Here is a 17,431-nt window from a genome sequence, read left to right as displayed (position 1 = left end):
TTTCTCAATCTCGAGTACGCTTGCTTGGTAGCACACGTCTTCCGAGTCACTTGCTTCTGAAGCGAGGCAAGAATACTTCCTAGCCTCGGAAAACGAAGAATGGAACAGGCGAGCAAGTGTGCGTCATATGAGAGGCCCCACCTTACATTTTCCGCCACAGATTTGGGGAAATTGGTCCGTGCGCAAAGCATTGTGGGGATTTTAAGACCGCGGAGTCTACACATGGGCAACCTCGAAATTTCTCCAAACGAAGTACGCCGGGCTCGGTAGAATTCCAAGTATGCTGGACATTGGAACAGTCCTTCGGCGGCACTCGATGACGTAGCATGCTTGAAATAGTGGCTCTGGAGCATCCTTCCTCGAGGTTTAGAAACACCCAGTGTCGCATGACGACGTTTAGTAGTTTCATTAGAAGTCTCTTATACTATATTTAAATATTTATCATCAGATAGTTTATAGATTTGTTATCTTCACGGTCAACTTGTATATTCTTAATATATTAATTAATGCTGTTTTATTTCTATTTTGAGATGTTTACATTTTTGAATAGTTTATTTCTACTCTTTTAATTTCTCCTTATGTGCAATGCCTTGTTTCTTAGGCTGCTGCAACGCAAACATTTACCAATTTGGGATCAATAAATTACATCTTATCTTATCCCAGGCTTCAATTCTTAGTCTACAGATTTAATTAAATGTCTTTGTTTGGTACCGTTCCTTTTAAAAATCACACCCTGGTCATTTTAAACATATCTTTAAAGAATCATATATGACAGTATTGATTACAAAATGAATAATCAATCCAACGTCTTGAATCGTAACCTAATTGAAATCAGAATACCTTTATTAGTCCCACAGAGGGGACATGTACATACAGATGTGGTTATTATTCCCTATATCATGCAGCCCTAATGTCTCCCTTTCTCTTCTTCTCATCTGTTCTGACGGTTGTTCAATCAGGAGAGACGTGATGTATGGAATACATGTTTATTATCGGGTCACATTATATAAATGAAACATAATGATGACAGTTTATAACAAGTGAATGAAATGGTGTTTGGCGATTAGGCCCAGGTTTCGTAGGATGTCATTCGGGAAGGGAAGAACCGTTTCCGATGAACCCCCCTGGGTCTAGACACTGGTGGTGGTGATAAGTGGTTAGGTCCGGTTGGAAGGGAGAAGGTTGAGCTTGGCCCTGAGTTGGAAGCAGGAGGCGAAGGGGTGGAGGAGGGTTGCGCGTTGACACCTGGAAGACAGCTGATGGAAAAGGGGAGAGCATATATAGAGGGATTAACAGGTGCGATGATTAGGCTTGTGAATGGAGGGAAGTGATAGGTTAGCTGAGGAGTGGCGCTCCCTATCATTTAGTGAAGGGAGCGAGTATTGCCATGACGTGCAATACGAAGTAGGGGTGCAACAACTAATCGACTTAATCGATTAAAATCGATTACCAAATTAGTTGGCAACTAATTCAGTCGTCGATTCGTTGGTGACGTCATCACATGTGTTCTACACCCCGTTAAGCTCCAACGTTATCGCTCTTTTGTATGGGTACAGGAGACATTTAAAAACATATGTTATGTATTATTGCTACATAAACATTATATCGCAGTCTTAGTGTCGCCAACTCAGTTTCTAATATGCAATATGACTACAAAATGCGTCTATAATGTATTTTCGATCTTCCGAATTCAGACGAGCGATCTCTCCCCCGCCTGCTTGCGAGGGGGCGGGGCAGTTTACACACACACGCAGGAGATGGCGGAGAGAACGCGCTCCGAGGTGTGGTTAAACTTTATCCGTCTCGATGTGGACAATGCTCGTTACCAAAATTGCAATAACAGTTTATCATATAAAGGCGGTAAAACGAGCAATTTGTCTAAACATTTAGCAAAAGTACACCACATTCAGACGGAGGAATGCACCGGGTTCGGCTGTCTTTCTAGTAGCTCTGTAGCCCCATCCACGAGTACTGTTTCCACGTCAGGTGTTATGTATGCTAGCAGCAACACGCAGAGTTAACTCAGTTATAAAAACATAGGTTAATGATTAGAGATAACTGAATTAGTTATTTTGTTAAAGTTTCAGCTATTCTGTTTACAGTTCTGTCATCACATTATTTAATATGATTTGTTAAAACATTGTTGTTTCTTTTGATGTGAAATATTATGCATTTAATTAAAAATAAAAAGCAATGTTAGTTTTGTTCACAATTTGTTGAGTTAGTTTACCTTATTTCTTGTCAAAAGAACCGTTAATACTATCGTTGAAAGGACCGGATCGATAAGCAGTATTGATATAAGTAGTAGTACAGTTAAAACCTTAACGATCCGAATAATCGATTAATCGTTTCATTAATCGATAGATTAATCGATTATCAAATTAGTCGTTTGTTGTAGCCCTAATACGAAGTGATAGGTCTTCCTGCCTGAACTTGCGCTGAGCTTCATTTTCTTCCTCTCTCTGTTCATCAGTGAACTCGCTCCCTCTGCTGCTGAAGCTGCTCTGCGTGATGGAGGCCAGCAACCCGCCTTCATCCTCCTCAGACAGCAGCAAGATGGACGGCGTGCACTTCAAGCTGCTGTATCACGGTGAGGTCACACTGAGCGTAACTCCCCACAGCCCTTATCTATTAGCATACACAAACACACAGTTTACATTACTCTGCATAATCAAACACATGCCCTACTTTAGAGGCAGGTGCTTCTTCAACACCTTCAGCATGTGTCTCCCTCACACAGGCAGGAACTTGCTACTTTACATTTTTATCCTGGGGGAAATTGGGCAGGTTTGTGGCAGGTTGCTGCACTTGAGAATGAAATAAAAAATAAAAAATAAATATTAGAATTAGGGCTGTCAGCCGATCCCAATAGTTAATCGCAAATGAATCGCACATTTTGTATCTGTTCTAAATGTACCTTATAGTTTTGAATACTCTTATCAACATATGAGTGGACAAATATGCTTTATGCAAATGTTTGTTTATTATTATTTGAACAATGACAAATATTCTCATGAATATTAAACACAACCTCTGAACATTACAAATATCCGCCTCAATTCAACCTGGAACCTCTCATACAATACAATAATACAATACAAAGTGTGTGTGTGTGTGTGTGTGTGTGTGTGTGTGTGTGTGTGTGTGTGTGTGTGTGTGTGTGTGTGTGTGTGTGTGTGTGTGTGTGTGTGTGTGTGTGTGTGTGTGTGTGTGTGTTTGTGTGTGCGTGCGTGTTTGTGTGCGTGCGTGTGTGTTTGTGTGTGTGCGTGCGTGTGTGTGTGTGTGCGTGTGTGTGTGTGTTTGTGTGTGTGTGCGTGCGCGTGTGTGTGTGTGTGCGTGTGTGTGTGTGTGTGTGTGTGTGCTTGTTTGTTCGTGTGTGTGTTTGTGTGTGGGTGTGTGGGTGTGTGTGTGTGCTTGTTTGTTTGTGTGCGTGCGTGCGTGCGTGCGTGCGTGCGTGCGTGCGTGTGTGTGTGCGTGTGTGTGTGTGTGTCTCAGCACAGTTGTAGGTGAAATTTGTGTTAACGCCTCATTAACTTGACAGCTCTAATTAGAATACATTATTAATATAATTATCAGAAGTGAATGTAAGAATGTGCATTAAAAAGATGATTTAAATTAAATGTATGTGCATGTGAAGTTTAAAATGATGACTTGCTACCATTTGGGGTCGGCTTCCTTCCAAAAAAAAAAAAGATAATTATTTTGAGAAGAATTACAATAAATTAGCAAAAACAATTATCCATAAAAGAAAAAAAATTATGTATTAAAAAACATAAGAAGTTAAAGTAAAAATGTGCACATTGTACTACAGTATCTAATAATAATAATAATACACTTTATTCATATAGCACCTTTTCAAGTGCTTTAACATCTTTAAATCCGCGGACAGCAAGACTGAAACTAAACATGAGAATACATAGTCAAACACATAGCAAATAATTAAACAGAAATACGTGGAATGACATAAGTGAAGAAAAAAAATTCACATAAAAGCAATTCTAAAAAAGTGAGTTTTTAAAATTGACTTAAAAACAGCAGACAGGTGTTGCAGCGCTGATCTCCCCAGGAAAGGTTGCTTTAAAGTCCAGGTGCTCTGACAGCAAAGGCTCTGTCTCCTTTGTGTTCGGACCTGGACCTTTGAACGAGCAGCAGCTTTACCTCTGAGGGTCTCAGGGTGCGCGACGGGGCATAGGGCTTTAAAAGGTCAGATAAATAACTTGGGCCGATGCCTCTCAAGGCCTAAATCAGCAATAAAATCTTAAAATGGATTCTCACACGACACATGACGTGTACATCCCAATAAACACAGTGGTGTATTAGCAGTGAGATATCAATGCTGAATTTAAAGCGTTATAGACTCATAATAAAAGCACTTAGACACATCTCTATTCCCTAGTTGAATGCATCACTTGTTTTTGATTAAATATTCTTATCAGCGGGGGATTGCTCGTGGCTGATCTGCAAACGCTGCTCAGAAATGTACGAGACATATCTGGATAATTAAACCTTTTAGCGTAATATGATAGGAGTCACATTTACTTTTTTTGCCTTGATGTCGGCACCCGTCATCCCCTCTGACTTGTCTTTTTTTCCCCCATCTGTGGAGCATCATTCTGTGTGTGTACTTATATTTTCCAGCTCCTCATCCATGACATTTTCACCACCGGATCAGATTAATTAAATCCTCTCTGACAGGTGGGAGTCTTGGCGTGTCAGGCGGTAAATTAGCGAAGCTTGTAGCGTTACTTTTGACACGCGTTAGAGAGATAACATATTAAGTGAGTCGTAACATTTGAGTGTGTGTGTGTGTGTGTGTGTGTGTGTGTGTGTGTGTGTGTGTGTGTGTGTGTGTGTGTGTGTGTGTGTGTGTGTGTGTGTGTGTGTGTGTGTGTGTGTGTGTGTGTGTGTGTGTGTGTGTGTGTGTGTGTGTGTGTGTGTGTGTGTGTGTGTCATTGAGCAGAGGTGGGAAGTAGTGGAGTACAAATACTTTGTTACTGTACTGAAGTACATTTTGCTGGTATCAGTACTTTACTCCACTACTTATTGGACGACTTTTTACTTTGACTTCTTACATGTTGAACTCAAATACCTGTACTTTCTACTTCTCACATGTTGAACTCAAATACCTGTACTTTCTACTTCTTACATGTTGAACCCAAATACCTGTACTTTCTACTTCTTACATGTTGAACCCAAATACCTGTACTTTCTACTTCTCACATGTTGAACTCAAATACCTGTACTTTCTACTTCTCACATGTTGAACTCAAATACCTGTACTTTCTACTTCTTACATGTTGAACACAAATACCTGAACTTTCTACTTCTTACATGTTGAACCCAAATACCTGTACTTTCTACTTCTTACATGTTGAACCCAAATACCTGTACTTTCTACTTCTTACATGTTGAACTCAAATACCTGTACTTTCTACTTCTTACATGTTGAACACAAATACCTGTACTTTCTACTTCTTACATGTTGAACCCAAATACCTGTACTTTCTACTTCTCACATGTTGAACACAAATACCTGTACTTTCTACTTCTCACATGTTGAACACAAATACCTGTACTTTCTACTTCTTACATGTTGAACTCAAATACCTGTACTTTCTACTTCTTACATGTTGAACCCAAATACCTGTACTTTCTACTTCTTACATGTTGAACCCAAATACCTGTACTTTCTACTTCTCACATGTTGAACTCAAATACCTGTACTTTCTACTTCTTACATATAGAACTCAAATACCTGTACTTTCTACTTCTTACATGTTGAACACAAATACCTGTACTTTCTACTTCTTACATGTTGAACTCAAATACCTGTACTTTCTACTTCCTACATGTTGAACTCAAATACCTGTACTTTCTACTTCTTACATGTTGAACTCAAATACCTGTACTTTCTACTTCTTACATCCATCCATCCATCCATCTTCTCCCGCTTATCCGTGGTCGGGTCGCGGAGGTAGCAGTTCCAGCAGAGAGCCCCAAACTTTCTTTTCCCTGGCCACATCAACCAGCTCTGACTGGGGGATCCCAAGGCGCTCCCAGGCCAGAGAAGAGATATAATCCCTCCATCTGGTTCTAGGTCTACCCCTTGGTCTCTTCCCAGCTGGACGTGCCTGGAACACCTCCCTAGGGAGGCGCCCAGGTGGCATCCTAACTAGGTGCCCGAACCACCTCAACTGGCTCCTTTCGACGCGAAGGAGGAGCGGTTCAACTCCGAGTCCCTCCCGGATGACCGAACTTCTCACCTTATCCCTAAGGGAGACACCAGCCACCCTGCGGAGAAAACCCATCTCGGCCGCTTGTACCCGCGATCTCGTTCTTTCGGTCATGACCCATCCTTCATGACCATAGGTGAGGGTAGGAACGAAAATGGCCCGGTAGACAGAGAGCTTTGCCTTCTGGCTCAGCTCCCTTTTCGTCACAACGGTGCGGTAAAGAGACTGCAGTACCGCTCCCGCTGCTCCGATTCTCCGACCCATCTCACGCTCCATTGTTCCCTCACTCGAGAACAAGACCCCGAGATACTTGAACTCCTTCACTTGGGGTAAGGACTCATTCCCTACTTGGAGTGGACAGTCCATCGGTTTCCTGCTGAGAACCATGGCCTCAGATTTGGAGGTGCTGATCCTCATCCCAGCCGCTTCACACTCGGTTGCGAACCGATCCAGTGAGTGCTGAAGGTCGCAGACCGATGAAGCCATCAGAACCACATCATCTGCAAAAAGCAGTGGTGCAATCCTTAGTCCACCGAACTGCAGACCCCCTCCCCCACGACTACGCCTCGAAATCCGATCCATGTATATTACAAACAGGATTGGTGACAAAGCGCAGCCCTGGCGGAGGCCAACCCTCACCTGAAATGGGTCCGACTTACTGCCGAGGACCCGGACACAGCTCTCGCTTTGGGAGTACAGAGATTGGATGGCCCTGAGTAGAGACCCCCTCACCCCATACTCCCGCAGCACCTCCCACAGTGACTCCCTGGGAACCCGGTCATACGCCTTCTCCAAGTCTACAAAACACATGTAGACTGGATAAGCACTTCTTACATGTTGAACACAAATACCTGTACTTTCTACTTCTTACATGTTGAACTCAAATACCTGTACTTTCTACTTCTTACATGTTGAACACAAATACCTGTACTTTCTACTTCTTACATGTTGAACTCAAATACCTGTACTTTCTACTTCTTATATGTTGAACACAAATACCTGTACTTTCTACTTCTTACATGTTGAACACAAATACCTGTACTTTCTACTTCTTACATGTTGAACACAAATACCTGTACTTTCTACTTCTCTCATTTTCCAAACAGCTGGTTCCTTTTAGTCTGAATGTGTGTTTGGTGGCGTGATCATTATTATTTAGAGTCATTGCGTGCCTATTGATTTGAACACGATCCGTGTATCCATCACTTCCTGGTCTTCTCTAAAGAAGAGGGACCAAAGAAAACGTTGTCATGTTGCCGTTGGTCACCATGGAAACATTCATTAGCTAACAATGACATTATTGTTCTATTAATATAAAGGGAGGTCAGGTACTCTTTAAAACAGCTGGTAGTTATGGGTACTTTTTACTGAAGGACATTTCAAAGCCTCTTTACTTTGACTTGAGTAAAGAAGTTTAGTCAGTACTTCTACTTTTACCAGAGTATTTTTAAACATGAGTATCTGTACTTCTACTTGAGTAAAGGATGAGTGTACTTTTTCCCTCTCTGTCAGTGAGTAATTTAGCAGGGAGGCTGAAGCCCAGCGACACAGAGAGCCTGCTTCCCGCCCTCAGCTTCCTGTACTGCTGGCTGAGCCTGTCCCCGGCACACTGCACAGACAGAGGTGAGACACACTCCCTGTCTCGACATCTCCTCTTGTGTGTTTTCCTCTCCCCCCTCTCCCAAAGTTACATCTTTCACACGCTCTGCCTCCTCACCCTCTGCCTGTTTCTCTCTCCTCCGTGTCTTTTCTTCTGCCCTCTTCTGACAACAGGGAGAGGATGACCTAGACAAGCTGACACCTACTGTATATATTTACATAACTGTACACACAGGAAGTGGCTCAGTCCTGCACATTGTCTTACTCTAGTGGTGCACAATATGGTGAAATATGGACTATTGCAATGTCCAAATAGAAAGGCAAAACAATTGTAGTTGTATTGTTATTGTAATGCTGCAAAAGATAATTGCAATTTCTCCATATTATGCAGTGAAGTTGGAGAGAGATTCTCACACATGTTGTGACCAGAGTTTCCGTTAAAAAAATGTTTTGTCGGTCAACATTTAAGTTTAAATCTTCCGGACAAAATGAGAAAAGTGCCGTTCAAAGGTCTTCTTTGTTATTTATTGAGCTTTAAAACAAATTGATATGATTTTGACATTAAACAAACTAATTATAGTAGATTAACTACATTATTCAAAAGTGAACAGTAACGTACAATAACACGGGAATAATAAACGGAGCGCTCTCTCTCTCTCCTGACAGCCCGTCAGTATCATGCAGCTCACGGATCAGTAATGAGTGACCCGACAGTAAAACTAAACATATCTATAACTAGTGACGGTAGTTTGAAAGGTATTAAAAAAGCTACGTGTGATATTCTAACCTGAAGTGTGTTTTGCTCCGCTCACCGCTGCAGGTGATCATGCAGAGCTGCGTGTCGACTCGTCAGCAGCAGCTGATCTCTCTCTCCCGTCAGATTAGACTTCACTCGCGTTTATGTCCATATCGATCAGATCTAGCTAGTTCTAGCTAATGATTTGACTACCTGCTTATTAAAAGACACCTAACCAATAAGCGTCGCTATGCAACCGGGTGAGGCCGCAAAGTATAGCGCAGCATTATGCATTTGTTTACATGCCCACCGGAACCCCGAGGCATTACCAACAGATCAACGCACAATCAACCCACACAGCACATCTCTTTCTCCATATTAAGTGTTAGACATTAGAATTGACTATTCTTATCTGTCACATAAGTGGCGCAACTGATGCGGTATTGCGCTAAAGGGAAATTATTTTGACCGGAGAGATTTAGATTTGACGGTCTTCGGCATATTTTACCGGTCAAAGTCCGGTAACTAGCGGCTAACGGAAACTCTGGTTGTGACCTTGCTAAATCTGAATATGTGTAATGCATAGACAAACCAACCACACACACACACACACACACACACACACACACACACACACACACACACACACACACACACACACACACACACACACACACACACACACACACACACACACACACACACACACACACACACACACACACACACACACACACACACACACTAACATGGTAAGTATAGTAGACCTAGTTTTCACAGATCTTTATACTGTATTTATCGTTGTTATTAAAAAAATAAGAGATCTAACAGATGGGGGATTTGTGTTTTCTCTCTGCCTATGAAAAAGAAACTAAACGTACTCCTGAATCTAACGAAACTTAATAAGTAAATGAGAATGAACCACCCATGAAAGAAGAAATAATCCACTATGGAAGTTAATAAAAATGATATATAATGGAAACATTTAAAAAAAAAAAAAAAAAAACATAATAAAACATGAAAACTAATGAAATATAACGTTAATAAATAGAAAAGATAAACAAAAATAAGAAAAAAGACAAGTAGAAGGGGGATATTGCTCCAAGGGGAGAAGAGTGGCCAGAGAGCAGGGATGCCATTGGGAAGCAAAGCTAATTATGCCTCAAGAATATGACCTAAATGCTTCTGCAGTATTGTACCTACTTTAACCATCTGCTTCATTATCACTAGTGGTGAGTTTGAGCATGAAAAGTCCTCCAGCTTCAGGCTAGAAGTCGATTAAACTGACGGTGAATAGAAGAGTAGCACAATCCTCTATCTCAAGGCAAAGAGAAAGATATTACCACGTTAAGTTATGCGTAATTAAATAATTATATTACTTACAAGTGCCCAGTTTGGCTGCCAGTGTACTGTATACAACCCCAATGTTATGCAAATGATATCTCCTTTTATTCCATTCATTTTAGCTTCAGATCACATTCATTTCTTATATTGGTTGTCAAACCAAAAGATATCTGCACCATGCACGTGTGTGTGTGTGTGTGTGTGTGTGTGTGTGTGTGTGTGTGTGTGTGTGTGTGTGTGTGTGTGTGTGTGTGTGTGTGTGTGTGTGTGTGTGTGTGTGTGTGTGTGTGTGTGTGTGTGTGTGTGTGTGTGTGTGTGTGTGTGTGTGTGTGTGTGTGTGTGTGTGATCAATTTGTAATGTTTCAAAGTCCTCAAAGCCACCACAAAGAGAAAAATGAAAGTGTGTGTAGTTGTGTGTGGGGATCATGCAGCTTTGCAGACCAACTGCTATTCACACACAAACACACTGACATACAAGCGCAGATCCCATCAAAGTGTAATGACACGATGCCTTCTCCTCCCCAGCTGTCTCCGTGCTGCTCTCCAACAGCGGCCTGATGGACCAGCTGCAGACAGTCCTCTCTTCCTCCTCTTCCTCCTCCTCCTCTTCCTTATTTGCTCCATCAACCTGTCCTCCCTCAGCCCTGCTGTGCTGCAGCCACCTCCTCCTGTCCTCCCTCATTACCTTGCAGCGCGTTCACTCGTCTCAGGTACGCCACAGCTCTGCTTTGCTCTTATCACAACTTCTGCAATGAATTGATCAAAGTCAAGTGCGAATCACAGAACTCACCGTGAAATACAGCATGGCTTCAGATCACTGCTTTCATCTTCTGGACTGGACGTCTAACTGCATTTTGTTTTCTCAGTACTTGTTCTCTTTGCAATGACAATAAAGTGGAATCTAATCTAAGCTAAAACATCATGTCCGGGGAGATTTCAATGGAAAGTACAACTCACGGATGTTTAAAGAGAACTGGATACACTTTTGGAGACGAGGCAAACACGTTACGAAGGCCCAATACACTTCCATTAGGAGAAACTTGCGGCAGTTTAAAAAACAATGCAATAAAACCTACCTACCTACCTTACCTCAAGTGTACGTCTTATTGGCTTTTTTTAACAATGTGAACACATGAATCCTTCCTATATTATTTCAAATCTGCTGTAAGATAGCTACAGTAGCTAACGTAGATTACCTAGTCATTTCAAATATAATGACAAAACACTTATCATTTTGAAACAGACTAACTGCATGCGCATTTTAGTTTTTCTTAAGCCCCGCCCCCACATTGTCAGAAATTACCCAAAATGAATGTAAAGGAAAAATAGCACTCTTTTAGTACAATTTACAACTTGTAGGACCTAACGATTTAAATAAGGGCTTTTCAATTCTCCGTACTGGGTAGTTGTTTAACTTAAACGCTGTTTTACAGACTTGTCTTTCCCAATCAACAGGGGAAAAAAACGTTTTGGGCCCAATGATTTCATTTAAAAGGTAGGGTAGTTAAGAATGGAGAAACCAGCTCGAGTGCACTAGAGTTTGAAAGTACACAGCCGAAAAAAAATCTGCCCCTTCCTTCAGACTTCCTTACAGAGCCCCTCCTCCAACACACACGAACGCGCACATGACCAATGAGGGCACGAGATAAGTTTGTGCACAGATGGAAGGCTGACAGGCAGGTAGGCCATCCAGTTATTTTAGCCGGGCCGGCTCAGATGATTGGTCGTGCTTTTTACAGTACTACGGCTTCCACAGATGACGTTTTTTTATGTATTTATTTTCAAAGCATTTAATATATTCATTGCTATCTGGATGTTAAGAGCATTCCATGGAATATAACACAACGTGTTTCTGAAGTGAATTACCTACCCCACCTTTAACTATCAAAGAAGTTGTCATACCACCGTTTGGCCACTTGCTTCAGCGCCTGGTTCTCTTCATGGGGGCTTAATAAAACTAGTTAGCATGGGGAAATCTAAATAAAGTAAGACATCACCAAGGCATGTCTTTCGTTATATTAAAAATACGCTATTTTTTAATATAACAGTCCCGTCTAGAGTCATTATGCAAGGTCAGGCTGCAACTCTTAACACAAAGAATTTCCCTCAGCTCTAGGCTTCATATTCTCATATTAAATAAAACCTGATAAAAACTATTTGTAAAACAATCCAGAAGGCCTGGCTCATAACATTTTAATTAAGGCATGCTGCTGCCAACATGAAATCAACCGCTGTTTAATCTCTGTTGTGCAGAGAGATTCCCAACAGAAACACTGATTAAGATTCTTGTTATTCTCCATTACTTAAGGTCCAAAAGAGCATCAGTTGGAGTTTGGACGCAGCTGTGCAGCGACTCCTCGTTCAGAAACGAAAAATGGACAATCTCTCGCTGGGTAACACAACAGATTTCATTTGATGATTGTTTTTGTAAGACTTGAAAGTGTGTGTAACCTGAAAAGTGATTTTGCCTTATCTAATCTGTGTGTGCTCAGCTCATGTTTTCTCCCATTACCTGTGTTGTGCTTTCCTCTTAATGTCTTTTTAGCTTCAAGTTCTCGTTATTTTCTCTATACAGCGAGGTAGTGATGGTCACATTGCATTTAGCTGACGCTTTTATCCAAAGCCACTTACAATAAGTGCATTCCACCAAGAAGATACAAACTAGAAGTAAACAGAATCATATAAGTACATCAGGTTTCATAGAGCCAAAACATTTCAAGTGCTACTCAACTGGCTTTAGATAAGCCAGCCCTTTATTAGTATATAAGTGCTTTGTTAGTAATTCAATCGCTCGAAGTGGAGTCTAAAGAGATGAGTTTTCAGTCTGCGCCGGAAGATGGATAAGCTTTCTGCTGTCCTGATGTCAATGGGGAGCTCATTCCACCATTTTGGTTCTGTCTCCAGTTACGGTACGTCCACGCAGCGGCTTTGGAAAAAGCTTGCCGGCGGGCGTGTCTGAAGCTCGACCAACAACCAATCACATGAATCTCCCGCCCCTGACACACAACCAGCGGTTGGATTGGCTAGAGCTTGTACTGGCATACGATTTGATTGGCTGACGCTTCCACCGAAAGCTTCAGAAGATTCAAAAGTTGAACATTGCTCAACTTTTGAATACTGAGATGCCTGGAAATCTCCGCTTTGCTTCCCACAATGCAGTTCGGTGAAAGTGAGGCAATGCAACGTCACCCCCATTCAAAGTGAATGGGCAGAAGCGTTGGCAGATTCTTTTAACGCTGCTGTGTGGACGTACCGTCAGTGTTATACATGGAGCTTGTGCCGATTCCTCCGCTTTCTTTATCGTTTTTCATTAACATGCGATTCATGGTTGATGTTCGATCAATTTACATTGGAAGTCAGAACTGAAAGTGCCGTAATCAGTAGCACGGAAAAATATGGACGCTCGCGGGAAAGTAGTTTGTCTTGTTCACAGCTTTAGCACTCGCCTCAGATTAGCCGCTGTTAGCAATACCGGTTGATGACTACGCTTTATTTTGTGAATGCAAACACCGAAGCAACGTGAAGTGAAGTTGATTTAATGTGACACGAATAACACAGAAGAGCTAAAATGTTATGTTATCAAAGTGTTCTTGATGTTCTCTTGATGTTCATCTTGATGTTCATCTTGCGGAGACTCCATTGTGGTGATGATCTTGGGTATGGTGACGTATCTCTGAGTCAGACCTCATGAGGCGTTCAAGTTGACATTTCCGACTGGGAACTCTGATACTCCTACTTCCCGGTACAACTGAAACAAACCATAACATCCGCACTAGAATTACGGAAGCAACTTGATAGTGTGATTAATTTGTTTTTAACACGTCAAGGTTTCCAGATTAATCGAGATTGTTAACCTGTTAGCGTTGACAGTCCAATTTGTAAAGGTAAGCAGGTAGCGTCTGTCCCTGTTTCGTCCTCAGCGGAGCTTAACCCAAACCCTGGGATACATTTCTCACTCTCTCATTACATAAAGTGACCCACATCCCGCTGCAGCGCTCGGAGACAGATCATCCGGCTGCTCCATGTGTGTGTCTGTCAGCTGGATAAGTGGCCTGTCAGGCTGCTGTGATGTATCTCCTCTCCCCCTCTCCTCTCCCCATCTCTCCTCCCTCTCTTCTGCTGCCGCTAATTGAGTCGTCCCTCCCTCGGAGAGCTGTAATCTCAGAGTATGTGGCATCGAGTGCAAGTCAGATGGCTGGCAGTTGGGATCCCTTTGGGTTTTAGCGATTTGTTTTGGTCTATGTCTCTTTCTTTATCTCCATCTCCATCACTCTTTTGGTTCCTGGACCTTTCTTTAACCCCGTCCCTCACTTAGACTCTGTCTGTCACGTACCAGCACAAACACTGCCCTCAATTCCTTTCAGCCGCTACCTCTTGCTTCTCCTTCCCCCTGCTACTTGCTCTTAGCATCTTCTATTTCAAAAACATAGTACACTCTGGTTCTCTTGTGGCCTTGCCCTTCACATGTGTTTGCTTTCTCCTTTTCTATGGAGCTAAATCAGTCAAACAATTCTGAGATCATCTGTGAAAAGATTGGAAACACAATTTTTTTTATTTTGAACTCAAATATCAAAATATCTATTGGGAGAGAGAAAAACCCTAAACCCTTTGTGATGTTAGCTTTTGCAGACCATTTACATGCACTAAAACCTATACACCTACATATTTAACATAGCCTTCAGTTAGAGCTTTTCAGGGTTGAGTGAAGCAGGCAGGACCCAAATGCAGATTACACAGAAAATACCTTTATTTCAAGGTTTACACGGTGACAAACAGAACGGTGACAAACAGAACAGTGACAAACAGAACAGTGACAAACAGAACAGTGACAAACAGAACACTACCCCGTGAACACAGTCACAGACAAACAAGGAACCAACAATGACAGACAGAAAAACCAGAACTTAAATACATACAAGACTAATCACACAAACAAGACACAGGTGAGGAGGGAGGAGAAAACACAGGGGCACCAGGTGAACACAATCGGGTAATCAGGTAGGAGGGAAAACAGACAGAAAGCAACAGGCAAGACAGGGGGTGAAGACTTTTCAAAATAAAACAGGAAACCAAAGACAGAAAAAGACAAGACAAAACACAACACAGATAGATCGTGACAGAGCTTGCATGTTATGGTATTGGTTTGAATGTTTTATGTATTTGTATTGTCTTTTGTTGTATCTTATTTTATTTGTTTTATTTCTATCTTGTCTTATGTTGCTGTAACTCAGTCATATACAATGTTGTTGTATGTTTTTAATCTGTAAAGCCCACTGAGACAAACGTGTTTTGTGATATTGGGCTATACAAATAAAGTTTGATTTGATTTGATATAACACACTACAGCAGCAGTTTCCAACCTTAGGGCCGCGGCCTGCATTGCAAGTGGGCCGCTAAATAATTAGAAACACATTATGATTTTTGTGGAAACAATTCATTGTCGAGATTTTTATTTTTATTTTAACCCCTTAACCTTTCTTGATCCTCCTTAGCAACGGTCATTACAGTCCTTGACAGCGGTCTGTTCTACTGGATAAACAACGTGTCACATGTTCTGAATTGACCAATCAGAACTTTATTTACCCTCCGTATAGAGTGCCACAGTGACGCGTCATAAAACCTGGAAGTAAACTCCACGTTTCGTTCATTCGGATAATCTCCACATGTCTACCCTACTTTTCTAATTTTCTAATCATAAATTAGATTTATGATCCGTCTCTTCAATGTGTGTCAACAACAGAACTTATTTCCAGCTATTTTCCAAAATCCTATGGAGAAATGGCATTGGTTTTGGTCGAAGGAACCGGAAGTGGTAACAGTCTAACTTACTTCGGGGTTTTAGGACGCGTCACTGTGGCACTCTATTGTTTATGGTTGAATGTGGGCTACGAAAAAAATGTAGATTCTTAAGTGGGCCCTGAGTTGAGGTTGGGAACCGCTGCTCTACAGGAAAGGAAAAGCTCCTAAAAGCATAATAGAGTATAATAATATTCAACATGAAAAGACCAATCACAAGTTGAACTTTCAGATCAAAACTTTACTAAACCAGATTTAGCTCCATACTCTTTGTTTGCCCTCCTGACCCCCCTCCTCTCTTTGCTCTCTCTCTGCAGTCAGTCTCATGAGGTTTCTGCAGGCTCTCCTTGATGCTGACCTGGAATCAGCAGTGGTGTCTCTGACCACTGGTCCTCGCCTGGTGGGGCCTCGTCCCCTGGGGGTGGAAGACGGGTCTTTGTACCCTCTCGGCACCAGAGGAGCTCAGTGCCTCTTCACGGGTCTCATCGGAAATCTTCTGCAGGTATTCATACATGGAGGGGGATTTATCCATGAGTCGGGTTTGTGTGTACTGTATTTCAAGGTAATCACAAAACCATCTGGTGTTAAAAGGAACCTGAAGAGATCTGGTTCAACATAACATAGATTATTGTAGATTATTATTATTGGTTGTGTTGTTGAGTTTGAAGGCGACATTAATGCATTTTGTGATTTTTCTCTCATGTATCTATACTGTCGATGGAAATCTACTTTTCACTTTATGCTACTTCATACGACATTTTGACCCAAATATTGTACTTTTTACTCCACTAAATGTATTAGCTTTAGTTAGCAGCTACTTTTCAGATTAAGATTGATAAAACAGAATCCATTCTATAACTGTTAATATACAACTATTATGATACATTATTAAAGGTTAAGCTACCAAAGCATTATATAGAGGAGAAATGTAAATCAACCGTAACTCTACAGCTACAACATTAAAGTGACACAGGTTCATGCATCACTAAATATAATCCAATAATTAAAGTACTTTTAGTATATTTTGGTGCTAATACTTTTGCATATTTTCTCAAGTAAACATTTCAATGCAGAACTTTTACTCATCCAATATTTTTTTATTAAACCTTAGTATCGCAACCTTTACTTAAGTGCAATATGTGAGTACTTCTTCCACTTCAGTACTGAAAGACATTCCCCAAATGGAAAGTTAATTTTTTCCTGACAAGCTGCGTATATCCATTTGCAAGACTCCACTCTAATTCAAACAAAGGGTGACAAGAGACGATGCGTCATTTTACCGTTGTAAGGCAGAATTTCGTATGATAAAAAAAGGATTGCAGGCAAGAAATAGGCGTTGTCGCAACCGGTCAAAAATTGAGAGTCAATATTAGGTGACTAAAACAGGTCTTTGTAAAACTGGCCTGTGAGACGGCAGAAAACAAGACCATCTGGTGAAGACTTGAGGGAGACTGAAACAAAATTGGATCCCGACATGGCTTGATTGTGCTGGTGATTGTTTGCAGGCGATCACTCGGGCAGAGAGCTCCTGACAACACACCAACAGAGCAGGAGGACAGGCTGTGTTTCTAATACATCTCCTAAAATAGATATATGAGCAAAATATTTGCTCTTTTAGCTAACAGTTAAATAAATATCGTTACAGATGGCTCAGTTATTTTAGCTGTTGAATCGTCTTAAGCGCAGTATGGATTTTACATCAAGAGTGTACTCCAGTCCAGTG

At 41.4% G+C, this 17,431-nt stretch overlaps 1 protein-coding gene across 3 annotated transcripts in view; it reads left to right on the top strand.

The window, feature by feature from the left end:
• Nucleotides 1-17,431, top strand: part of mei1 (meiotic double-stranded break formation protein 1) — a 130,357-nt gene that overhangs the window by 95,013 nt on the left and 17,913 nt on the right. For all 3 annotated transcript variants that reach the window (XM_079642566.1, XM_079642565.1, XM_079642567.1), the window contains 5 exons: nt 2,474-2,590; nt 7,746-7,856; nt 10,438-10,622; nt 12,221-12,305; nt 16,026-16,210. In XM_079642566.1, the coding sequence (XP_079498692.1) occupies nt 2,474-2,590; nt 7,746-7,856; nt 10,438-10,622; nt 12,221-12,305; nt 16,026-16,210 (683 nt within the window). The remainder of the gene's footprint in view (nt 1-2,473; nt 2,591-7,745; nt 7,857-10,437; nt 10,623-12,220; nt 12,306-16,025; nt 16,211-17,431) is intronic.

The sequence above is a fragment of the Notothenia rossii genome (genome assembly GCF_949606895.1).
Source record: "Notothenia rossii genome assembly, chromosome: 8".
Taxonomy (NCBI): Eukaryota; Metazoa; Chordata; class Actinopteri; order Perciformes; family Nototheniidae; genus Notothenia; species Notothenia rossii.
Note: the sequence above shows the minus strand (reverse complement) of the source record. Positions and strands in the feature narration are given on the sequence as shown.